Below are 27,848 nucleotides of genomic sequence, written 5' to 3' on the forward strand. Positions count from 1 at the left end.
GGGATTTCGGCGCCCGGGTTTGATCTTCCGAAGTTCGTCATCCACAAGATTTCCATTCAACGAGATATTTGTGAAGTTAAATTTTATATTTAGCATTCAGTCGAGCTCGGGACAGGTGCAATGTATGTACGTACGTATGTATGTATGTATGTATGTATGTATGTATGTATGTATGTATGTATGTATGAAGTGGTGCATATTCATACAAACACAAACATACAGTCCTCGAGCCAGAGGAATTAACCTGACGCGACCCAAATCCCCAGTCCAGGCGGGATTTTAAACCCGAGACCTTTTCAACCGAAGGCCATTGAACTGCCCATAATCAATCACCCAAACTGCCTACTGAATATGAGCGGAATATTTCTTTATGTAATTCTATTCTCCGTAAGACGGGAAAGCCTCTACAAAGACTATTCGTGAGGTGCATGGACGAGGAGCCGTGAATGAATGAACGGAATGTGAGAGTAGTTTGTGGTATTTACATAGACAAGTTTGCCTTGTATTGGTAGATTTATTGTCACGTAAAGTACTTTCTGAAGGACTAAACTCCGGCATCTCGGCGTCTGCGAAAACCGTAAAAGTAGGTTTTTTACAAGTTGATTTACGTCGCACCAACACAGACAGTCTTATGGTGACGATGGGTCAGGAAAGGACTAGGAGTGGAAAGGAAGCGGCCGTGGCCTGTACCGAAATATTCTGTCGCAGAACGAACTAGCGTGCAAGGGTAATGTGTTCCAGCAATACATTGTGAAGTTTCCCGTGTCTCTAGCGACGCACTAAATTTACATGAAATTGGCTACACCAGGAATAATGACTGAGTGGAGCACCATATGATTTAAACACATTTCAGACTGCAGATTTTATTGAGCAGAATGTCATTTAGTGTTTTGAGGGCATTCTCATAATTTATTCGTCTCTATTCTACCCTAGCAAAGTAGGAATATTATTTTTATTAATATTCTTATTGATTTGTATTTCTAACTGTTTTACGATTTCCGGAGACGCCAAAGTGCCTCGATGTTGTCCCGCAAGTGTTCCTGCGTATGCAAGTGAATCTTTCGACACAAAGCTGTCGTATCTGAGGAGTTTCAAATAACACCGGACTGAGCCGGGATCGAACCCGCCAACTTGAGGTCAGAAGGCCATCGCTCTACGACCTGAGCTACCCAACCCGGCTCAATCAATTGAAAACCATACCAGAATTAGTTAGAGCCACCGCGATTGTTACTTAACGTTACAAAATTGAGAGCCTCTGAAGAAGGAAGGGACATCAGAAAGGAGCGTACAGTACATTCCTTTGTAGTAGTACGTTTCATATTCTGGTAGTAAGGTGATTTCTCCTTTTCCTTCATTCTATCTTTGTTAACATTTTAAGTAACACGGACAGAAAAATCGCACACTGGATACGTAGATATGGATAATTGGAGTTTGCTTTATCACTTGCTTTCGACATTACGTGAGCTAACAGGCAGGAGTAAAGTGTAGCTTCCACCGAAGTCCCAGTCTCATCCATGGCTGTGACAATATGGAAGCTGCTGGGGTATGGGTGATGCTGAGTAATGACATTCAGAGCACGACTAGAGCATCAGAGTGTTATGAAAGGTGTTGCTCATAGGGTCATTCGTGCTGCAATAGCACTTTCTGACCCAGTGAGGAAAGCAATGGCAAACTACCTCACTCCTAATTGCCTAGTACGCCTCATTTTGGTGCTGCCATTGGTTTTTGCGGTTTCCTTATAACCGCATAACCTTTGGTGGTGCTATTTGAGGATCCAACCAGCCTCTGGGCTGATGACCTAACAGACAGACAGAACGTTAGTTCAACTTCACTTCTGCTATCATTTGTCAAAATAGTCTGATGAAGGAATGAGTGTAATGCACTTGATTATCAAATAGTATGGTAGTAATAACGCCCTTTCATCACAAGTTCACTTAATAGATGTTGCTATCTACAGTATTCTCAACTGAAGAAATTATAATCAAGATTTAGAAACGTATTGTGCCATGGATTAGCTCAATATTGAGGAACTTCCTACATTTACACTGTTACACACTTTTAAAATAATACTCAGAACTTTTCAGACAACTTAAAATATATCGTATTCACTATAAGATTATTGCGTGCGATGTATGAGCCGAATTAACCTGGCTTCAAACACGCCTTCTCTATGATATTTGATTTCTTAAGTCCAATACGTTGTTACAGCCATCCATCATCGACCCAAAGCTTTGCCTGCCATCGCGTTTCCTTCCGAGCTCCACAAGTAGAGACTTAATTATCCGACAACTCGGAATGGTTAATTAGATTATTTTATGACCCTGAATTAAAGAACAGGGCGTTCGACACGGCAATTCACCGTTTCATTTAATCGATATAATTAACAAGGCCAATGTGAAATTATGGTGTGGCAGTGAACAAAAGATTTTTCAAGTAGCCAGTAGAATGTTAGACGATAACATCTCTCCTGACGGGTACCGCATCTGATAACACCCTTCACTGTTGAATAGCACAAACAAGGAGCGAAAAAAAAAAATTGCGTCACGTAAACCTTCATCGCGAATCTTAATTATGATCATCTGAGCAAGAACAAGTTAGGTCACAACACACACCCATATCATGCCTCGTAGTGTAAGGCACAGTCAACGATTAGAAGCAATTTTCCACGTTTAGTCATCTTACTGTCTTTATACTTTGGAAGATATTTTGGCATAAATGTTCGCGTATCGTGGATGTTGAACCATTGTTGACCGAGCGAGTGGCCATGCGGATAGGGTCGCGCAGCTGTGGGCTTGCTTTCGGGGGATAGTGGGTTCGAAACCCCCTGTCGGCAACCCTGAATATAGTTTTCCATGGTTTCCCATTTTCTCAGCAGGCAAATGCTTGGGATGTAACTTAATTAATGCTGTGGGTGTTGAGTATAATATATTATTCTATCAAAAGCAAAGTCACCTCCGTACAGGCCATGAAGGCCCTTGGAGGAGTAGAAGGTAAAGGCTTCCACCATTGTTAACCTCGACACGTGATGGAGTAGAGTGGTTAGCTCTACGCCCGGCCGCCTTTGCCCCCAGGAATTAACCTGGTACTCATTTTTGGTGTAGGCTGAGTGAACCTTAGGGCCATATGCACTTCCGGAAGTGGGGATTTCGTTTTTAAAATTCTACGACTTCTGACGGGGATTCGAACCCACATCTTTCCGGGCGAACCGAGCACGCCTTTACCGCCTCGGCCAGACAGCCCCTATTTTATTATACACTTTGGCTAATTTACTTATTTTAAATTAAACTACCGGTATACATCATTCTGACACGCTGGCGCCACTTAAATCATCCATGTTTCACTCATGCAGTGAGGATTCCTTGTTTTGTTGAGTGTGTTTTGGTATGAAGTGTTTGAAGGAGGTGTGTACATAAAGTTAAGTGATAATAAAACACAAAAATTGATGTTAATTGAAGCAGTGAACAGTCCACTCAGCTACCAGAGTCCCAAACATGGTCCTCAGGTCCTCGATTAATGAAGGTAATACGAACGTTATGATATACTGTGATATGTGCGATGTTTATCTGTCAGAAATAGATTAACGTGTACAATAGTCATGGTGGTAGATTACTTGAACTGGGAATGCAGAGACGACATTTTTGGCGTAGATGGGTTGGGAATTCCAGTGCCGCAATCAAGCGGAGAAACAATGCGACAAGGTTAAGTTCGGTGTTCGCTGATTCATAATATCTCTGATTATCCGTGTTCATATTAGTGTGAACCGGAGTTCAACCAACCAACCAGAGACAATTTCTAATAAAAGTGTCTGGAAAGTGGTTACTGTATCGTAACTTGTCATTTTATGTAAATTTTTAGTCTGGGAAGAAGTCAATTTCGAGATAATATCGAATAAATCAATTTTTACCACACCCATATTTCAAAGATATTTAATTATTTCGTTTTCTTACTGATTTAAAATTGCCCAACGTTCGAAATCCTGTAGAATCATGCTCTTAACATGAGTTATAATGACTTTTTTCGAATAAATAGACTTATATTACTATTAACGCTTAGGCAAAACTATTTTTAACTCAGACTTTTTTATTTATTTCAGTTCTACTTCTGATATTCTGCAGAATGACAATGGGTTTTTCACCATACATTCGCACCGCCGAGGCTTTTCCCTTTGACTTTTTTTCAACTCATTATCGGAAAGTGACATTTTCACATCCAATTTTCTTAATCACCCAACGTGATCAAACTTGGAGAAGTCTTGATGATGATGATGATGATTGTTGTTCAAAGGGGCCTAACATCTAGGTTATAGGCCCAAGGAGAAGTCTTAATTGATATTAAAAATGAGTAAAAACAACTATTATAAGTTTGTAACTGTAATAAAAACTTACCTCGCAGTTGGAGTGGCTAATGTTACTCAGGTTAAGCCGGAACACTCGGTCCCTAGAACACAGACAAACAGTGAATATTAATACGTGTCTTTATTTTAGACAATTAAACTGTACTGTTAATCTCATGTTTGCCTAACGGAGCTAAGATAATAATAATAATAATAATAATAATAATAATAATAATAATAATAATAATAATAATAATAATAATAATAATAATAATAATAATAATACTTTTCTCCTGCAAATATTATCGAAATAAGGAAGCACCAAAGTGCAGGAAATTTGCTTTGAAGAAGAGTCTCTAACCTCAGTATCGATTGACAGTTATATTTTATTACTATAGAAATATCAAATTTCATCCGTTAAGTAAATTGGAACACAGAGCTCGATAGCTGCAGTCGCTTAAGTGCGGCTAGTATCAAGTATTCGGGAGATAGTAGGTTCGAACCCCATTGTCGGCAGCCCTGAAAATGGTTTCCGTGGTTTCCCATTTTCACACCAGGCAAATGCTGGGGCTGTACCTTAATTAAGGCCACGGCCACTTCCTTCCCACTCCCAGCCCTTCCCTGTCCAATCGTCACCATAAGACCTATCTGTGTCGGTGCGACGTAAAGCAACTAGCAAAAAAAAAAAAAAAGTAATATGGAACCATCCTATTTTCACGACTCCATATGCGAGACATTCTATGCGTTGTAAACAGGTTCGAAATCCAACATATGGCTTCTGTTGATGTTCTGATCTTGATCAGGGGAAGGTTTTAGAGTTAAATTTACTAACTCGAAACCTATCAGAACATGACGGTCACTTGGGTAAATATTTAGTGAAGGATTTTTATATATAAGACATTCTTTGCGCAATTATTTTTGGGAGCATTGCAACTTTAAGGATGTCCAAAGTTCGCACTCTTGATATTGCAACATATGCGATGGCTGAAACCTGCACGTTCTACTGTTTCACCTTCATCTTTATTCGTCCTAATACAAAAATGCCTGCAGTACTTTTGCATCCATCTCTTGGCACAGGCCAGAGCAAAGTGTAGTTTCCACCGAAGTCCCAGTCCCACCCAAGGCTGTGACAATATGGAAGCTGCTGGGGTATGGGACGTGCTGAGTAATGGCATTCAGAGCTCAACCAGTGCGTCTGAGTGTTATGAAAGGTGTTGCTCATAGGGTCAGTTGTGCTGCAATAGCACTGCCTGGCCCAGTGAGGAAAGCAATGGCAAACTACCTCACTCCTCGTCTTGCCTAGTACGCCTCATTTAGGTACTGCCATTGGTTTTTGTGGTTTTCCTATAACTGCATAGTTTTGGTGGTGCTATCTGAGGATCCAACCAGCCTCTGGGCTGATGACCAGACAGACAAACTGTACATAGAAGAAAGTGGAAGTTTTACCTGAAGTAGTAGATTCATCTCGATGGATTATAGATAACTACCCATTTTGAATGCACACTGCACTGATCAACCATTGGGAAGAAAAATGGTGGCTATTCCTGTCCACGCTACTAAACACGAAGCCCTAAAATTAACCACTTTTGTATTAAGCATCGAAATATATACGTTTTCCCAGTGCGCGCGGGACCATCGATGAAAACAACTCCATGAAATAAGTATATAGAGTTAGATGAAAAATATTTGTACACACAATCACCACTGATCTGCATTTTGAGCTGTTGTCCAAGTGGGAGATTCCCTATAAATTGAGTGACTTAAATGATTTCTAAGAACATGGAAATTTCATTACATTTACGGTAATGTTATGTTAAATAAGTTAAAAATTGAAATGCAGCAAAAAATAGGTACTTGTGCAGTACTATACATGCTTATTATATTACAGCACAAAACTTACGTATTTAATAATAATAATAATAATAATAATAATAATAATAATAATAATAATAATAATAAAGACAAAAATTAAATCGCGTACCGTATGGCTTTTAGTGCCGGGAGTATCCGAGGACAAGTTCTGCTCGCCAGATGCAAGTCTTTTGATTTGATGCCCGTAGGCGACCTGCGCGTCGTGATGAGGATGAAATGATGATAAAGACGACACATACACTCTGGGCCCGTGCAAGCGAAATTAACCAATGATGGTTAAAATTCCCGACCCTGCTGGGAATCGAACCCGCGACCCCTGTGACCAAAGGCGAGCACGCTTTCCATTTAGCCATGGAGCCGGGCAATAATAATAATAATAATAATAATAATAATAATAATAATAATAATAATAATAATAATAATAATAATAATAAAAAATAATAATAAATAATAATAATAGACATATCTCAAATTTTATACACTACCTTCTGGTTTTCCACAGTTCTCTGGAAGTCACAACTCTATTATATATACAGAATTATATGTAAAAATAACTGTGTCCAGAATAAGTAGCCTACATATTAAGTATAAATCAAATAAGTTGCTTTGCGTCGCACCGACACTAATAGGTCTTACGGCGACACTGAGCGAGGATAGGGATAGAAGTGGGAAGGAAGCAGCCGTGGCTTAATTAAGATACAGCACCAGTATTTACCTTGTGTGAAAATGGGAAACCACGGAAACCATTTTCAGGGCTGCCGACGGTAGGATTCGAACCTACCATCCCCCGAATGTAAACTGACAGCTATGCGACCATAAACGCACGGCCAACTAGCTCGGTCGTCTTTGAAAATGTATTTTTCTATCACCAAAAGATTTTTAAAATCTTCATATTTTTGTAGGCTACCCGAGATGTACAGTAGCCCACTGGTTTTCTGATTAAACATCTTGTTATTTAAGCTATTGAATCAGTCGGCTCACTTACTCACTGTCCACGTACACCGGTGATCTTGTTGTTCGATTACTGAAGTATTGTCCAATAATGTGACATAGAGTATGGACTGAGAGAATATCGAGCGGTTCTTCCCTATATAAAACAGTCATAGGGTAGGCTAGATAATAATGTTATTAGCTTTACGTCCCAATAACCAGTGGCGGCTCGTGAAAAAATCGTCCTACGTGCTACAAAAAACAAGCTAAATACGCTGTTTTAAATATGCATGTTGCCATGATGAACAACGCATACTTCAAACTTGGTAATAATAATAATAATAATAATAATAATAATAATAATAATAAGAATAAGAATAATAATAATAATAATAATAATAATAATAATAATAATACAACTTTTATCACAATTTATAACTCAGAACAAACAAAAACAACATTAATTTGGAAGCAGATGAATTCTTCGACAACTGTCTACGAGATAAATAATTCATTGGAGAAATATTGTTTTTACTAACCTAATGGCGCAACTTACATCAGTGCAAATAGAATCGTGGGAATATAGATCTCCACGAACACTAATTTAATTTCACTTTATATACACTGCAGTGGATAAATAATTTGATAAATCTTCGTATAAACTTTAGCACTAACACAATGACAGAAAAAACACGCACCAGTAATATAACCGCGAGAAAACAGCTAATGACGGAACTGAATAGAGTGAAAAGGGAAGCAAAAGAGAATTATATGAATGGCATACTTCAAGAGGGTAATGACCACAAAGGAAAATGGAAAAAGCTGTATTCATATATCAGGAATCAAAACCGCACAAAGCAACTGAAAGAGCTGCCAGCTGATTCATTGAGGCCTCCCCTATTACCAGAGTAAATGTCCGGCTCCATGGCTAAATGGTTAGCGCACTGGCCTTTGGTCACAGGGATCCCGGGTTCGATTCCCGGCAGGGTCTGGAATTTTAACCATCATTGGGTGTACGTGTTGTCTTCATCATCATTTCATCCTCATCACTACTCGCAGGTCGCCTACGGGCATCAAATCAAAAGATCTGCATCTGGCGAGTCGAACATGTCCTCGGATACTTCCGGCACTAAAAGCCATACGCTATTTCATTTCACCAGAGTAAATTGCATTGTAATGCGGGATAACATTTAGGGTCAGTCAAAGATTCTTTGACTCACCTACGAATTCCTTATTTTTGACACAAAAGGAAGATGGATATTTTAATAAGCATGTGTGAGATAGATTGCCTCCACTTACGCTTTACTTTCGAGCCCAGACGATGCTACTCCCTAGTGGCAGATTCGCTTACCACGTTCAACATAAGCACGGCCGGCTGGATCCCTCGCTGCGCTCCAAGGAGCTAGCTAGAGCGACGCATCAAGTCGGCCGTGAACATAAGGGTAGCAGGAGACATCGAGTAATTCTACCCCCTTGCGGGAGAGGAAGTAACTATAAACGGGATCAGTGAAAGTTGACCCCGGTTTACGGTATACTCCGCCGGCTAGGGGGAGTGTTGCAAGCTTGGCTGCGCCTGCGTATTGCTTCCTTCAGGCTACAGGCAAGGGCTCACTTCACATGAGCACGAGCCTTGTTCCCCGGGAGAACGGCGCTAGGTGTTCGACAGATCTCGTCCTGATTTTCACAAAACACAAATTCATATCGTACTCAAAACAACGAAAAGGCACCAGGATAATTGTACTGTACATAAATAATATTCCTTACAGTTCCAAGCTACGTGCTGGAGCCCGGTAGCACGTACTGACCGGCCGCCACTGCCAATAACTACTTTTGCAGTTTTCTGAGACGCCGAGGTGTCGGAATTTAGTCCCGCAGGAGTTATTTTACGTGCCAATAAATATACCGACACGAGGGTGACGTATTTGAGCACCTTCAAATACCACCGGACTGTGCCAGGATCGGACCTACCAAGTTGGGGTCAGAAGGCCAGCGCCTCAACCGTCTGAGCTACTCAGCCAGGCGGGTAGGCTACAGAGCTGAGTTTAATTAATTGTCGAATGTCAACAAGTTATAACATTACTGATCCACTAAACTAATACGGTAAATAGAATAACCTAATAACCTACCTATTTACAAGTTAGGTACTTTGGAATTATGTTTCAACACTGCAAATAAATCCATCTATTGTTTAAACCTCCCTGTAAGAAGAGGACAGTGAACGTAGGTGGGTATTATTTTCAATGAGCTGAGCGCGAAAGTCCGTTATAATGTACGGTTCTTTCGTTCGGCTCCCGGCCAGTGTCCAGTGTACCGATAACAAACCGCGTGTGTTTTGTGTCTCACTGATCCTTGACTGCGTACGATTCTTTCAGTGTGCCATGGCTCTCCTCTGTATGTCTCGCTGCAGCGGAAGTTCGGTGCCCCGCCAATGTCCAGTGTCCCGGTAGTGAGCTATGATGCGACACTCAGCATTGTCAGCTGCGAGTCAGCTGAATCGTGTGCCGTGAGCTCGCCGTTCCTGTGAATCAATTCATTCGAACACTTGGATAAATCGATACACTGCTTCGAATCATATTTAGTAGCCAACACTAATGTGAAGGTGTTCAAATACACTAGCCTCATCCTGGTATATGTTTTCTCCACGTAAAAAAAATTGCTGCGGAACAAAATTCTGGCATCTCGGTATTTCTGAAACCGTAAAAGTAATTAGAGGGACCTAATATGTGTAATATTATTATTTCAGATCTAAAGGTTCCAAAAGGAAACCATAATTAAATTTCGTCGATTGCAAATGTTAGAAACATTCAGGCTCTTTAGGTGACATTTACACGATTGAAAAGACCTGAAGAGTTTCATTTCATTATTATTATTATTATTATTATTATTATTATTATTATTATTATTATTATACAAAAGCGAAAGCCCTGACTGACTGACTGACTGACTGACTGACTGACTGACTGACTGACTGACTTATCACTAATTTTCACACTTCCCACTAAGCTAGAGGGCTTGTTTGTCATTGGTTTCTTGGAAGGCAATTAGGAAATTAACGATGTTTTATTCCATACTTTTTGATAAAGGAGGTGAAATTGGAGTAAATACTAAAACACTCAATTCCCACGAATATATAGGGCTGAAAGTTTGGCACAAGTGTTTCTTGTAATCTAATTAACGAAAGTAGGACGTTTAAACGAGATTTAAGTCCCCTAATTAAAATATTTATATTACAATACAGCTGCAATTTGGCAAACGTATTGTTCCTAAGCTCATTATTCGCACCCAGTGTCTTCCGAATGCAAGCTCACAGCTAAGCAACACTAACCGCACTGCCAACTTGCTCAGTAAGGATATTTCATTCCGATATTTTGTAATTAAAGGTAAGCTTATGATATCGGGTTAACTACACTAAACACTCTCTCACTTCCCTCCAAGCTATTTTGCTCAAATTTGGCACAGGTGCTCCTAATAAGTTAGGGGCTGCCTGACCGAGGCGGTAAAGGCGTGATCGGTTCGCCCGGAAGGATGTTGGTTCGATTCCCCGTCAGGAAGTCGAAAAATGTAAGAAATGAGACTTCCACTTCCGGAGATACGCATGGCCCTGAGTTTCACTCAGACTACACCAAAAATGAGTACCAGGTTAATTCCTGGGAGCAAAGGCGGCCGGGCGTAGAGCTAACCTCTCTACCCCTTCAAGGGCTGAGGTTACGGATCGTGGAAGCCTTAACCTTCCACCCCTCCAAGGGCCTTCATGGTCTGTACGGAGAAGAATTTGCTTAAAAAATATTTATTTTGGTGTTCCTTATAAGTGAAATGAAATGGCGGATGGCTTTTAGTGCCGGGAGTGTCCGAGGACATGTTCGGCTTGCCAGGTGCAGGTCTTTCGATTTGACACCCGTAGGTGACCTGCGCGTCGTGATGAGGATGAAATGATGATGAAGACGACACATACACCCAGCCCCAGTGCCAGCGAAATTAACCAATTATAGTTAAAATTCCCGACCCTGCCGGGAATCGAACCCAGGACCCCAGTGACCAAAGGCCAGCACGCTAACCATTTAGCCATGGAGCAGGACTGTGATAAGGCGAGTGAAATGTTGTAGGCCCCTAACTACACTAATCAACGATATCACTGATTGTCATCTCACACTTCCCACAGGGATAGAGGGCTGACATTAGGCGCAGTGTTTCTTATGAGGTCATTAAGAAATATGAAAATGTTTCATTCTGATGATTTGTGATATTGCTTCATAAACTACCTAGAAAGCACGTTCTTCAGTGATGCTTCTCAGAAACTTAAATCCACCAAGGCTTTGAAACGGAAAAGAACACTGCTTTAGGTAAACTATTTGCAACCGAAACTCATTCAGGTCACAAGTTTAACAGGGACTACTGTGAATAAGACCCTGTTTAAAGCAAGAATTCCAATTATTCCATCAGATTATCATTTTGAATTTAAACGTCTCCAGTTCCTTTTAAGGTTCGCTTCGCCATGGCTATAAACAAACGACAGTGACAATCGCGAAAAAGGCCAGTGTCGATATACAAGTATTTTTTTTTTCTACAGGGACAGTTTCACGTAACCTGTTCGAGGGTTAGCATGCCGAGTAACCGCGTTTTCTATTTTTTTAAACATTAGTTAAGTGCTTTCATTCCATTCTCCGATGGGGTACGGCGGGCACTGAATTACCAACAGCGAGATTCGAGCAAAGACACTCGTCACACTCCCGGTAAGGCACGCGTATCGTCCATAATATTAAAGTCAAAGGTGAACCGGGAAGCATTGTATTATGGACATAAAATTGTAGAGTTGTAGGTCAGACGGAATGAAAGAATAATTATCTCACTACATCCAAGAAAATTTGAATCCTCAATAACAGGTAAGATCGTGCTCATATAGGCATATGACGTCTGACCGATGGCAGGTTGAGTTACCCCTCACTTGGTATATTTTAACATTTAGGCAAATAATATATGACATTTAAAGCTAAAACATGTGGAAAATTAGCTAGTGTTTCCTACCAGTTTAGTATCACCTGCGTGAGGTCCAGCAGATGTACTCATACGCCAAAGAGCTGGTCACGGAAAATATGACACACCACTATGTTTGAGGAATTTACATCTTAGAGATCGCAGATATTCCACTTGCGGAATAAATGGATACGCATGTAGCATACGTATGCTTTCAATATGTATGAATATCTGGGTTATTATTAGTTCTAAAAAATATACCTGTTACGAACAGGAATCCAACTGGTGAAAGAGGCAGTTTTGAATGCTTTGAAAGACATAAAATGTCACTTTACTGAACGACCACATCCTACCGAAACGTGTGCGTGAAAGTGCACCGTTCTTTTCACTTGAGCTGAATAATTCGTATTAGAAAAAAAAACCAGTTGGAGAACAGAGATGGACATCGTAACAGTGATATGATGATAGGATTTTAACACATGATTCTTGTCTTAGTTCGTACGAGGGTGAATCAATAAATAAGTCGCAAACATGCGTGTGCATTATACCATTTGAAATTACGCGTGCAAGTTTTGCCAGCAGATGGCAGCATATGTATGCTTGTCGTACGACATCTCGCAGGCACTCAGTCAGTCAGAGGTAGGGATGGGCTGCGAACGGAGTCGCGAAGAGTCGAGACTGCTACCTCTGGAACCGACACTCTCGACTCCAGTGTCGACTCCACTGATGCTTTAACGCCATCTAACAACTATTGTCGGAACTGCTTGGAATTATAGTTCCCCGTTCCTACCTTGGTAACTTCTGATACGATGAATACAAGATGATTATTAGCCAGCAAACATGAAATAATGTTTCGGGATTTTATCATCTTTAGTGTTAATGTTGTAGGTCTATTTTGGCGACGATGATAATGATGACGATAATAGTAGTGGTAATAATAATCTGACAGTATACATTTACATAATCGCCAATATTGACTTCAACGAGTTCAGCTCCGCGGTGTAGGGGGCAACGCGTCCACCTGTCACGCGGCAGTCCCGGGTTCGATTCTCGGCCGGGTTGAATTTTTAATTGTAAATGATTAATACCCGTGGCCTAGGGCATAAAACAGAAAAAAAAGAAGCGAGTACTTACAGTATGATTTTACAACAAATATTTTACCATACATTGTGCGTCATAATAGCCGCCTCCGCAGTCTAGGGAGGCCCCGGGATCGATTCCGGCCAGGTCAGGGATTTTTACCTGTATCTCAAGTTTCGTGATAAGGGTGAGGTAGGGACCGGGTCTAGAAAGCCAAGAATAACGGTCGAGAGGATTCGTCGTGCTGAACACACGTCACCTCGTAATCTACTGGCCTTCGAGCTGGGCAAAGGTCACTTGGTAGGCCAAGGCCTACCAGGGCTGTCGCGAAAAGGGCCTTTTGTCTATACTACTACTAATAATAACAATAATATATTCTGTCAGAATAAGCATCAATAATCGCCAACGTGAACTTGAAATACATAATACAAACAACTTTCATGTACTAATGGAATATTACAACACATGTTTCAACAATTGTTTTTTTATAATATTAATAATGTATTATGACAGAATCGTAAGTAATCCCCAATATGAAATTCAATTACATAATAACAAAACACCGGCTAGCGTATTACGTATGACAACAATTTCTTGTCAGTTAATGCTTATAATAATAATAATAATAATAATAATAATAATAATAATAATAATAATAATAATAATAATGCACCAAGACTTAACGTGGTCCTTGAATTATAATGAAAACCTACAACCTGTTTTCCAGTCAGCGAATGAAGCCCCCATCCTGCGACGAGGATAGGAATCGTACCGGCTGCCGAGCCCTGTCGCACTCCTCTGGGGCAATGATGAATGACTGACAGATGAAATGAAATGATGTTGGAGAGTGTTGCTAGAATAAAAGATGGCAGGGAAAACCGGAGTACCTGGAGAAAAACAAATCTCACGTGGAGTGACCGGGATTTGAGCCACGGAATCCAACGGTGAGAGGCCAACGCGCTGCCTCCTGAGCCACGGAGGCTTGTAATGGTTTAATCTATGTTCGAATTATGTTAGAGGATTTACCCATATTAGATTTGATTTGTTTTCATCGTTCATGTGCAATTCATAATGATTTACCATCCATATCTGTTTATCAGTTTCCTGATCACGACAAATAAAGATGTGAAATTAAATGTCCGTGGTCTGCTATGCCGATACTTTCTGACTTGACACGTGTAATTTTATTTCAACTACACCATTATGCTCGTCGTTTCGTTAACAATATCGTACTTCACTCTACAGTACTCTTAAAAAAAACCAATGGGCAAATGAGCAGCAACATGTATGATTTTTCACGTTAATTTCCGCGCCTCGACACGCAGTGAGAGTCAAGTTCGCTTGGAGTCGTCAGGCTTCATGCGAAGAGACTGTGCGGCCCCGCAATGCGCATCAGGTTAACTTGGAGTCGAGAGGCGTCATGCGAACCGAGACTGGTGATCGGAGTCGATGGAGTCGACGCTCTCGATTCCAGGCTTCAGTCGCGCCCATCCCTAGTCAGAGGCTGTTAGTGCACGATGGCACATGTGTTGCATGATTGTACACGAGAAGAACAGGGTGCAGTTGTGCGTTTTTTGTGGACCACAGGACTGTCCACAGAAGAAAGCATCGCGAAGTGCATCCCGTCTATGGTGAAAACTTTTTTCTCACGGAAAGCTGCGTTCAATTGGATCCTGAAGTTTAACCATGGAAGGAAAAGCATCGGAGATGGGGAGCGCTTGGAACATCCACCGTACAGTCCTAACTTAGCCCCCAGTGATTTTCATCTGTTTGGGCCCCTAAAAGTTCATTTGGGTGGCCGTCATTTTTTATACAGATGATGCCGTAATCTATAAGGTTACACGTTGGCTGCGACAGCAACCAAAGGACTTCTTTGCTGCTGGCTTTCAAGGACTTGTAAAGAGATGGGATAATGCCTGAATGTACAGGGTGAATATGTGGAAAAGGGAAACAAATGTCAGAAAGTTACTTTGATTATTTTTGCCTCAGTTTTGCGACTTATTTATTGACTCACCCTCGTACATACCAGGGTGAAAAAAAGTGAACAGCCACGGACACGACGGGCAAGTCCTTCGTTTTCTGAATAGGGATTTCTATAATTCCCCTATTTCAACACTTTCAAATGCTAGGACTGAACATTTCTCTAAATATAGCCGAGCCTCTCTCATTCATAACTTCATTTGGTTATACATTTACACATCAGAACAGATACAACAGAAATACAATCCATCAGAAAATTCACTCAGGATCTAAGAAATCGATTCTATTTACTACAATTTCATAAATTCCTAAAATGTAACTCTAACAACGTAAACGCATTATTAGATGAACAGTGTGGCGTTGAAGTAGTGCAGATATTTCTTAAGCACAAAAATAATACAGTAATAAAGTAATTGTACATTTCATGATGGAATTTGCATTTCTTATACTTAATTATGCTGTTCCCAATGCAGAGACGTGTAAATGTCTCAAGACGTTGTTTGCTGCTATCTGCCACGAGAATTCTGCTCTCAATTAAGACAGCCTTCAAGTTCCAGCATCTCCGAACAAAAGAAGGGAAAGTAATTTAACTGTCGCAGTGTTCAGCCAAACAATAATACATGACGATAATTGGAATGAAGCGTCTGACAATGTGACAAGCAATGTAATCTGTCATCAGACTTACTTTCGAGATATCTTAATTATCTGTACTGAATTACGATAGACCAACGCCGCTTAATACTCATCTCGTGCAATTCAAAGACAGAAGTCAGCCAGCAGAAACAAGGCAGATTAAATTAAATTGCAGCTCAAAAGGAGGATGCTTAAAGTGATAAAAATAGTTTCGGTGACGACTTGACATCGTAGCGGTAACTCGTAGCAGAGATGCACATTTAAATAAATCAGCTTAAGTACACATTATTAAGTTTAAAATAAATTCAATCTGACTTACCTAACACGGCAAGACAAGAGAAGAACTTTGTACGCAGGCAGAGAGAGGCTCAAATTCCGGCAGTTACAAGTGGCCACCTAATTGTGATATGTTGCCAGGTTTTATCATGCTTATAACAACGAAAATTTGTGGTAATTTAATATTTAGTTCTAGTTTTAAGTGGGTTGCATGTAGTTTTAAGATCACGATTGGTAAATATTGTTGCACATTAAAGACATAGAACAAACGAGCAAAGACTTATTATATGATCAGATGTTCATACTGTTGTTGGATATCATGGTTAACAGTCTGTAACGCCTGTCATATTTGATAACTGGTGTAAATGTTGTATCTATACTTCGTCTTCTATCGTACTTTGGAATGCTGATGAATCACTGTGAATTTAAACAATTAGTCTACTCTCGAATAAAAGTTTCCCTGTGACAGAAAGAGCACAATCAGAAAATGATGTAGGCTACTCATTCTTCAGGTATTAACAAACTTCAAGTGGCGTCAATTGGGGTTACAGCGTGCAGCGTACAGGACTGAAACAATGACCAATCAGAATTTTAAAATAATAAGGCAAGTTATGCATACATACTGAATGTTGAAAGTTTGAAAAATTAATTTCGTAACCTCATTACCTATCTTCATGTCAACTACAGATGTTAACATTATTTCGTGAGATAGAGTTATACCAATACTTGCAATTTCACGTCATTAGTAAACTCAAAAACAATATTTTATCGACTGTTGAATACATATCAATTTTAACACTGCAGCAGTGCGATAGATATCGCAAGCACAAACTACTAGAATCAGACTGTGTTCTTCACCAATTAAACTGGAAAATGTTTCAGGGGTTGGGTAGCTCAGACGGCCTTCTGGCGGGTTGATCCGGCTCAGTTCGGTGGTATTTGAATGTGATCAAATACGTCAGCCTAGTGCCAGTAGATTTATCGACAGGTAATAGAACTCCTGGGGGATAAAATCCCAGTACCTGGGCGTCTACATGCATCAACCCACTGCACTAAATCCCGGATACGCTGATGCAGGGGTATCATGAAAGAGATCAGATTAAGGTACAAGGAAGTTATCTCACTGAGTTAGTTCAGTGTTGCAATCAACGGCAGTTTGTAACATGGATGTGAGTTGAATGCTAGTTATACGTTTTAAAGGAACTATAATACTAGGAGAAGTCCGACACTTCGCAGAAAGAAGTCGGTGAATGACAGAGGAGAGTCACTAAGGATATAAACGTTTAAGAAGCTGTATGTCTAGTAAACCTTAAATCGTCGGGATAGGAAGAGAGCAAATACTGACCAACGGAGAACAGATTGGAATGGTGTATGTGAGGAACCCGGTACAAGTAAGTGGAAGCACTACTATCCTCGCCTGCGATTCCGTCGTTGTCTCTCCATGCTCCTCACTTCGAGTTATCTCCAAGCTGGCTTTACTGCACAAAAGGGAAATCCGAGTGGGTGAGAGATATAGGCGTTACGCATTAATTCTTGTTCACCGACACCGCGGGAGTTAAAGTTATTTGATGTACGGACACGTGAAAACGATGACAATAAGGGAAGTTAGAATGACGAGCTAATGTGTAAATTAGATGCGAAAACACCAAATCAGATTTACTAAATTTCCGTGGCTATGTCATACAAGGCGAATGAGAAGGGTGGGTTTCTCGGTCGTGGAGAAGGTTGGGTAGGAGATAGTGAACACATTTTGTTTATTCATAAAGCTTTCAGAATGAAGGCTGAAAAGCGTAACAATCTACACCTACAGTTAAAAGAAATTGTACGTTCACAAGCACGTATGTTAATGTCATGCTACTGTTTTTGTTGTTGTTACTGTATCAGAGTAGAGATATCGAGGTCATAAGCCACATTTCTTCATTTTGTATTGTATATTGTGGGTTGGCATGTATGAGATAAAATAATACTTATCAAACGTTACGGGGATTGTATCTCGATAGGCGCCTGGAGTCACTACATTATTATTATTATTATTATTATTATTATTATTATTATTATTATTACATTAATATTATTATTTTTAATATTTTATTTAGTCTGTTTACCGTCCAAGTTACGTTTCTACCCCGGACTCAGAGAAGGATCCCACCTCTACCACCTCAAGGGCAGTTTCCTGAGGCATAAGATATTTGGTCAGGGATACAACTGGAGAGGAGGACCAGGAACTCGCCCAGGTGGCCTCACCTGCTATGCTTAACAGGAACCTTGTGGGGGATGGGAAGACTGGAAGGGATAAGTAAGGAAGAGGGAAAGAAGTGGAAGTGGCCGTGGCCTTAAGTTAGATATCATCCCGGCATCTGCCTGAGATGGGAATCAAACCCCCTCTACTCAGTTGATTTCTTGAGGCTGAGTGGACCCCGTTCCAATCCTCGTACCACTTTACAAATTTCATGGCAGAGCCGGGAATCGAACCCGGGTCTTCGAGGGTGGTACATGGACATCAGGGACATGAACCAGCAATGACAGTTTGTGATCCATACTTCAACAGAAGTCTTGAAAAGTACTTTGAAACAGAATGCGTAGTATTATTCGACTTCTCAGTTAATGGTTCTTTTGTTGGTTGTACACATTTTGTTGATGACTTTGCCGTGATTGGTGTACTACTCTACATGTGTTACCATGTCATTTCACCGACGCATCGATAAAACTGTGTGTGGTGATCGCTTTTACCACAAACCAATAGCTGTCACGTTTTTCAACAGGCTAATGTTTCAGTGGAGCCAATTATGGCTGCCGTAGGGTGTTGTGCTCACTTGATGCGGCCTAATATACCTTCATTAGTTGGTATCTAAATATTTGCTGTGACAGCTGCACCGTAAATGTAAGTCCACTTATCATACATAAATACGAAACACATGTTTACATCCACAAAATCTCCCTTTTTTAACGATACAGGCTCTTCCAATCACAATATTTGGATTTACCTTCAGGTCATAAAGGTAATGAATAACCAGAGCATCCATGATAAAATGAATCTAAACTTGGTGACATTTGGTGTTATTCAAGAATCGTCGTTATTATTGATAATAATAAATGCTTATTTATGAGTATTATGGTATCGTACCACGGTATTTTTTTGCAAATAATGTAAATAACCTTAAGCGTCGTATCATTATACCATAATCATTCTTTTAAAAAAATCCAGACAAGCACTAAATCAATTGTTCAGGTATACAGATTCCAATATCCTAACATTTGGCTCTAGGAAAATGAATATCATAAATGAAGAAAAAATGCTGAATATTGTAATGTAATTTGGTACCTATAAGTACAGATTTGGATTTGAGTGTTAAATTACGAGTTTTGGTCCATACTTCTGTATGACGCAGAAAGTTGAGTATTAAGAAATGATGCGGAAAAGATGACCGAGATATTTGAAAAGTGAACTTACCGCAGGATGCAAAATTTAACGCGTACATAAAAACTAACGGATGTGGGAACATACGTGAAACAAATGACTACAACCCGAAACCTATTAGACACTATACAAAGAAAAGCAATCGTATCTGGACCATACCTGAGGAACAATAAGTTGCAACTCTTGCAGGTAATAATGAACTGCAAAATAAATGGTAAGGGAGGCAAAAGGTGAAGAAGAGGATCACGGTAAGGGGATATTAGAAACGATACCTTACTGACCACCTTGAGTTTCTTGGGTGGTTTTAACATTAAATCAATCATTGCGTCATCACGAGAGAAAATAAACGTAGTTCAAAAATCAGCAGAATGGAGCTTCAGAGGGAGCTTTAAGCGGAGAACTCGAAGTATATTTTTTACGGTTTCCTAAAAGCAAAACTGCGCTTGACAAAATTTATTTGGAATATTACGCTGGTTAGCAGACATTTCAATTGTGTGGGGGTAAAGCAAGAGTTACACTGGAGCGGGTGCCAACTTACGAACAAAGCGAGGAACCAGTCCCTGCTTACAAAACACCTAATACATAAATACCGAATCTTTGAAAATGTCTACAGATCTGCACGTGTTAGCGATATACGAACTAAATTGTTTATCAGCACACATTAATGAATATTCCACTAAACTACCATCTATCCAACCCGAGAAAGATTATTTCCTACAGAATCTTAAAAAGCAATTAGGTCAAAGTGAGCAGTCGTCCATTGTTGCGATCTCCACTATCTTGGATCCTAGATTCAAAAAAGCACATTTCAAAGATCCTGCTGTAAGCGCCAAAGCCATGGAGAAAATTCGAGCTGTCATTTTCTGCAGGATCATGTTCAAGCGAATCAAAAGAAGTTACAACAAATACCACTGTTTAAGACTTCTGGAATGCTCATAAACAATTGACTCACTGTACGGAAAGACAGAAAACATCCCAGTTGTTGAGTGATGAACTGTAAGATTTCTAGTCTAATCCTGTACGTTCCTTGAACTACAATCCTCTAACGCAAAGGGAAGATACGAACACAATATTCCCAGAGCTCTACAAGCAGGCTAGCAAGCATCTCATTCAGATGGCTATATCAGTACCATGTGAACGCGTATTCTCGAAGGCTGGTGCTGCGATCACTCTATTGCGAAATCGTCTCTCCCAAAAGTAATTGGACAAGCTTATTTTTCTAAGCAGTATACCGGACAACGAACGGTTGTAAGTGGTTTAGTTGGCTCATATTTTGTATATCGAAGGTCTACTAATGTATGTTTTACGAGATGAAAACCTAACATCATTATGGTTAATTTTGTATTTCATTATATTTTTATCATGATCTTCATACTATATTTCGAACGTTATTTCTGATTATTATTTTTCTAAATAGTACAGTGACTGGTTCTAGGTGTTTTTGTTTGCTCATACTTTACATGCCAAAACTCTACTTATATATTTTAATCAGGATGACAACGTAACTTAAATATGCTCGATTTTTTGTATTTTCATACTGAATTTTGATAGCTGCATCTAATTATCCTCATTATTTTGTAATACTTGGAACTCCTGTGATCCTATATTTAGTGTGCTTTATAATTTAAAATTATTGTAATTTTGGAAAAAGTATAATTTGATATAGAGATATATCGAGACTTTGATAGTACGGGTGTATCGACAAATTCACTCAATATAGATATCGAATAATCGATATTTCAGTACATTGGAACGTCCCTACCTCTACCCGGTTTTGACACCCTCCCCCTATTGTGGGAGCCCGACTCTCTACCACTGATACGCAGAGTGGTCCTAAAGCGCCGTTCGGGCTGATAATAACGTCTTCCTTTGCCTTTTATTCTTGCTATTTCTCTACCAGCTCCAAGAGAAAAGAGTCCTCCGTTATTATTGAACTGAAAAACTCTTTCTATGTTATGTATTTCTTCCTTTGGCTTTATACAGTAGTGGGTCTTTAAAAGTGAGCTGTAAATAATTTTGGAACTGACAGTAGGAAGTAGTGAAGAAAGAACACAAAATAATGTAATATATTCCCCAAACTCAATACCCAACTCGGTAATTAATCCTTTCCTCCTGACCAACGACATTTTACATTTCACCCCGTTACTACTAACAAAGTATTATATTCTATCAAATCAAAAGCCAGAGGAGAGGACGATATCCCTGCAACTTTTTTGTACAGCATTATTGGTGCTGTGTTACCAATCATTACCCACATTTTTAACTACTGCCTTAAAAGTGGTACCTTTCCATCACTACGGATACAAGCGGTGTTATCCCTGTGCGTAAGAAACCCGATCCCTCTCAACCATGCGACTACAGACTAATTTATATTTTCCTTGGAATTTCCAAAGCACTCGAGCGTTTGATACATGACCAGGTGTTGGAAAACTTAAAATACCATTTTCTCCTAGACCCATTGCAATCTGGCTTCAGTAAGGGACACAGCACAGCAACAGCCCTGCTCAAAGTGGCTGAGGACATACGACACGCAATGTACCAAAGACTGGTGACAATACTTATTCTCCTCAATTTCATTAGCGCATTTAACACTATAAACATACAAGCTCTATTAAACAAGATGAAATCTTACTACTTCGATCAACGACCTATGAATTTCTTTTCATCGTACCTCAAAAATCGCGCGCGACGGATTATAACCCTTCGTAAAACCCCTCAATGGCTAACCAGGAAGGGCAGTATTTTAGGCCCTTTTATTTTTATTTTGTACATAAACGACATTTCATCTAATTTAAAGAATTTTAGCTACCATCTTTATGCGGACGACTTACAAATACACTATCACTGTAAGACATCTGATTCGCCTCAAGCCATAACAGGCATCGGTGTTGACCTTCATCCACTTAACGCTTACTCCTTGAAAACTTCTCTCCTCCTTAACCCCTCCAAGACACAAGCAATCACTATTGGCTCGCAAAAATTGTTGACCGCACTACGATACGAAACTATTCCTCCAGTTATACCGAATGGTGGAGTTCAGTAACATACAGCACACGCAATAAATGGACTTATTTCGAGCTTTAACATCTTGAAAACCTAAAAATAAAAACGTTCGAGTAGATTCAATGACACAAGTTCCTCGCATTCTTTAAGAGAAAAAATAAACGTATCGTTATTCGATACCACGACCTTGAAAACGGTAGACAAGTTGCAGCGGATACTCGCAATTATCACTCTCAAAATTTCACATACTTTTCAAGTGATAATGTTCAACGATTATTACTTTCCGTAACATCAGATACTCGCCTGTCGGCCGCTAAACTTACCTTAATAACAGTTCTGAAAGCAACTCTAAGCACTTGACGAACTTCAGCTAGACTAGTTTAATTTAATCAATAAACTATCATCACCGCTACCAACCATATAATCCTGGTTCAGTAAATGAATGATTACGAATTCCTATCTCCTTTTCCATTTAGTCACCAACTTTAATATCATTTGAATACAAAGTCAAAATGTACACTTTTATGGTTGAAATATTCATGAATAATGTCATAACATCTGTGAAATCATGTTAGTTCATTTAATATATGATGATGAGGAGGGGGCTCATTTGTTTATCAAAAGAAGAAGCTAAAAATGTGGTGCTGCATGTATTATTTTCTTACCCGATATCGGTTTACATTATCACTAGTACGTTCATCGTCTTTATAGCTTTGGCGAATGCTTTTTTATAAATGAAAAGTTACGTTATTCAAGGTAATTATATCAACATAATTTACGATTAATTCCCTATAGACATTATGAGAAGTTATTTTACCGTCGTTTTACGACGGTAGCGCTAATACAGGTCTTGTTAGATATTTCTGAAGTGCACATGAAAGACGTTCCAAGTTGATCGTAAAACCTAAAGGATCAGACCAACTTCCATCATCAGCCATTTCATTTTCTTTTTATGCCTCCTCTTTAAGAAGTTATTTCCTACCTCCACTAAGATGAAACACTCCCTCTCCATCAAAACGTTGTGCTAGGTGTTATTATCACTCATATATAAAGTTGCACATTACCATGAATATTCTACTTCCACTTTTTCCATCGCTGTGTACTAAAGTCCCATTCTGAGTTTTATATTTCCTCCTCAATCTTGTTGAAGGAATTTGAACATGAATTCTCTGGCGTAATTCAATAAGAGTAAATATTAAATCAAAATTCCTCACTTATTCAATTTTCAATTCTGAAATAAATTCTAGAAAGTCATTCATTTCTACATCAATGAGAGATGCCGGCCCTTATAAAGGGAAGAAGGCAGGAAGAATAAATAAAACAAATATTTGTATATAACTAAATAAAGGCCATCTTGGTTTAATCCTATATGACATTTCTTAAAATATCAAGGAATTCAGTAACGTACAACATACGAAGTAATGGGATTATTTAGAGCCTTTTATATTTCATAAAGGATAATATAAATAAAACCTTTGCCCATGAAACAATCAATGTTCTCTTTCACATGGAAAAGTTGATCAGTCCCTAAACGTAAATAATTGTAGGTAACTTCTGGAGGTGGTGATGACTGTTTTATGGGAAATTACAACTAAGCTTCCATCTTTTCTTAACAGTATTCAGAGAAGTTCATTCCTTCGAAGATTACAGGTATTCAAAGGCCTTTAAAATTAGTACCGCTTGGATAGGAAGAGAACAATAGTTGAACAAGAGATGCCAAGTAGAAAGAAGAAAGTAATACCGCACTCAAGCAGGAACACATGATCGCCAACCAGTGCCCCTCAGTTGAGAGCCCCTGGGTTCATTCATGTTAGTAACTTCCTCCTATAAGCAAAGCATGCCTAGAATGAGCATTTGCGAGGTAAAGATACTTTGATGATTAATGAACTACTTGTCACCTCACTCCACGTCCGACTCGTTGGCTGAATGGTCAGCGTATTGGCCTTCGGTTCAGAGGGTCCCGGGTTCGATCCCCGGCCGGGTCGGGGATTTTAACCTTCATTGGTTAATTCCAGTGGCTCGGGGGCTGGGTGTTTGTGCTGTCCCCAACATCCCTGCAACTCACACACAACACATAACACTATCCTCCACCACAATAAAACGCAGTTACCTACACATGGCAGATGGCGCCCAACCTCATCGGAGGGTCTGCCTTACAAGGGCTGCACTCGGCTAGAAAGAGCCACACGAAATTATTATACCTCACTCCACGCAAGAGCATAATTATCACCTAATAAGCCAATATCTGACATATTAAATAATAATAATAATAATAATAATAATAATAATAATAATAATAATAATAATAATAATAAATCGATTAAAATCAATTTAAACATTTAAAAACATATCATAAAAACGCAGCAAGGACTTAATCAAAGGATATGTTATACCCGAGTTTCGCTACGGAATTCTACATTGTAAACGGAATTCTGAGCAAAATACACATGTTGTGAGTAAAATTTTATTAGATTGCATTGCTCTTAACGTTACCCGAAAAACACCACGGCAGGTTATCATATGTCGTTTCTCATATAAAGTACGGGTGGGGGTGTTTTCATTACAATGGCAGGCCCCATTTCCTACTTCCATTCACAGTAAAGTTTGGAAATTTAGATTATAATGGCAAGCATCCTTGTCTACTGGCAATCGCAATCGAACTGGGGTGTTTTCATTATAATGGCCTACATTCTAATTCAAGTCACATTCGAGTTGGAAAGTTTTCATTATAATGACAAGACCCCGGTTCCTACTGCCGGTCACAATAAATCTGAGGAGTTTTCATCGTAATGGAAGGCCCCCTGCCCGCTGCCAGTCACAATCAAGTTTCGGCGTTTTCATTATAATGGCACACCCCCTTGTCTACTGTCGGTTGCACTCACTATAACGGTAAGGTTCCTTGCCTGCAGCCAGTCAGTGAGCGCCGTGAGGGCGAATTTAGCGCCTTTTGGGTGGGGGGCGAGTGGGGAGGGAGATACAAAAATATTACAAAACAGTGTCGAATCCATAGTTTTCGGGGTCGCTGAGATGAATAGTAACACTCCGGAGTTTTAAAGTCCAATCTCAGCCCCCTTAGGCATAGGGGGTGAGAAAATAGATAAAAATAAAATGACCAAATGACCGAGATTATGGATGGCTGTGTGTATTTTCCAGCATAGCTGTCAACTAAATTTGGTACAAATATTATCTGTAAACCTAAGCTAGGGGGTGACATATAAATATAACTAAAAACGACCCATAATAGTGTCGAATCCACAGTTTTCAGAACTACTGGAGTGATTTGAACCAAACTTAGTACACTGATGACTTTCTGGTACTATCAAGAGACTAACCGCGTCTGGGTAAAATACGCCCAGCACCCCCAGGGTTGGCGGTGAGCGAGTTGGATATAAAAATAATCGAAATATTGTCGAATGCTCCGTGAGATGAATAGTGACACTCCGGATTTTTTAAAAGTCAATGTTCAGCCGCCTTTGGCATATGGGTTTAGAAAGGGTAAAAAAGGAAATTGTCCAAAATGGCCGAGATAATGGACGTTTGTATGTTCGAGCGTTGCTATCAACCAAAATTGATACAAGTATGACTTTCATCCGGAAAATATACTGTGGGGGTTAAGACACTCCTAGAACAACTAGGAAAGGGTGTTGAATATAAGCATAAATAAAAGCAACCAATAATAGTGTCGAATCCATAATTTTCTGGACTACTGGAACGTTTTTAACCGAAATTGGTACTGACCGCGCGGAACAAGACACCCCAGCTCCCCCACGGGTAGAGGTTGGAGGGGGTGAGATATAAGAATAATCGAAAATAGTGCCGAATCCGTAGTTTTTGGGTCACTAAAATGAACAGTGACACTCCGGATATCGTTTAAGTCAAAGTTGAGACCTAATCGGCAGGGGCGTGAGAAGGGGGTGGAAAAAAGTCTGAAGTGACTGAGATTATGGATGTTCGTCTGTATTTTCTAGCATAACTGTCAATTAAACTTTGTACAAATATTACCTACTGTCTGGAAAAAATACTGTGGTGGTATGACATACCTAAAACCCACAGGAAAGGATGGTGAAATATAACAAAAACGACCTGTATTAGTATTGAATCCATAGTTTTCTGGACAACGGGAGTGACTTCAACAAAACTTGGTACACTTTAGGAGACAAACTGCGTGGATGCATGAAAAATATAGCACGCAAGAGTTGGTGTGCGAGGGAGTGATTTATAAAATAATCGAAAATAGTGTCGATTCCATACCTTTTAGGGTCGATGAGATGAATAGTAACACTCCGAATTTTTTAAGTTCAAGTGCAGCCTCGTTTCGCATAGGGGATGAGAAAAGGCGAAAAAAGAAAATTTCCAATGGACGTATGCGTGTATGTTCCAGCATACATTGATATAAGTATGACTTACTATTTGGAAAAAATACCTTTTGCGCAAGAGACGCCAAGCCCTTAAAGTGGGGGTGAAATTTTAAAATAATTAAAATGAACGATATTTGTGTCGAATCCATAGTTTTCGGGGTTGCTGAGATGAACTGTGACACTGTGGACGCCGTTTAACACAACGTTCAGTTCCAATCGGATGGGGTGAGAACGGATGAAGAAAATAAAATGTCCAAAGTGACCGAGTTTGTGGAAGTATATGTGTATATTCTAGCATACCTCTCAACCAAACTTGGTACACATATGACTTATTGTCTGGAAGAAATTCCTATGGGGGTAAGATACCGCTAGCGCATCTAGGGGTGGGGTCGTATTATGTGAAATACGGAAAGAGGGGTGAAATATAAAGATAACTGACAACGACAAATATTAATGTACCGTCCTTAGTTTTCGGGATCGCTGAGGTGAATAATGACACTCCGGGTGTCGTTGAAATCCTTGTTCAGCCCCCGTTGGCATTGGAATGAGAAGGGTGAAAACGAAAATCTGCAAAATGACCGAAATTGCGCATGTATGTATGTTTCTTCCAGCATAGCCTTCATCCAGTATTGGTAGACATATGACACTCTGGATGCTGGTTAAGTCATTCTTCAGCCACATCAGAATGGAGGTTGTGAAAGGGTGAAAATTAATGTCAAAATGACGGATATTATGGATGTTTGTGGGTAAGTTCCAGAACAGCTGTCAAGAAAACTTGGTATACATATAACTTACCAACTGGAAAATATATACTATTGAGATTAAACATTCCAAGCCCCGATATGGGTGGGGATGACATGTACAAGTATTAATGCCGAATCCATTGTTTATGTGATATTGAGACGAATTGTGATGCTCTGTATACCGTTTGAGTCCACGTTCAGCCTCCATTGAGACGGGGTTCTGAGATGGGCTAAGGAGTAATTAGTCTAAA

At 39.7% G+C, this 27,848-nt stretch overlaps 1 protein-coding gene across 1 annotated transcript in view; it reads right to left on the minus strand.

Annotated features, from left to right (window-relative positions):
• Nucleotides 1-27,848, minus strand: part of LOC136861271 (semaphorin-2A) — a 798,296-nt gene that overhangs the window by 609,578 nt on the left and 160,870 nt on the right. Inside the window, exon 3 of the mRNA XM_068226104.1 lies at nucleotides 4,386-4,437. Coding sequence (XP_068082205.1) covers nucleotides 4,386-4,437 — 52 coding nt within the window. The remainder of the gene's footprint in view (nucleotides 1-4,385; nucleotides 4,438-27,848) is intronic.

This window comes from Anabrus simplex, chromosome 1, assembly GCF_040414725.1.
Source record: "Anabrus simplex isolate iqAnaSimp1 chromosome 1, ASM4041472v1, whole genome shotgun sequence".
NCBI lineage: Eukaryota > Metazoa > Arthropoda > Insecta > Orthoptera > Tettigoniidae > Anabrus > Anabrus simplex.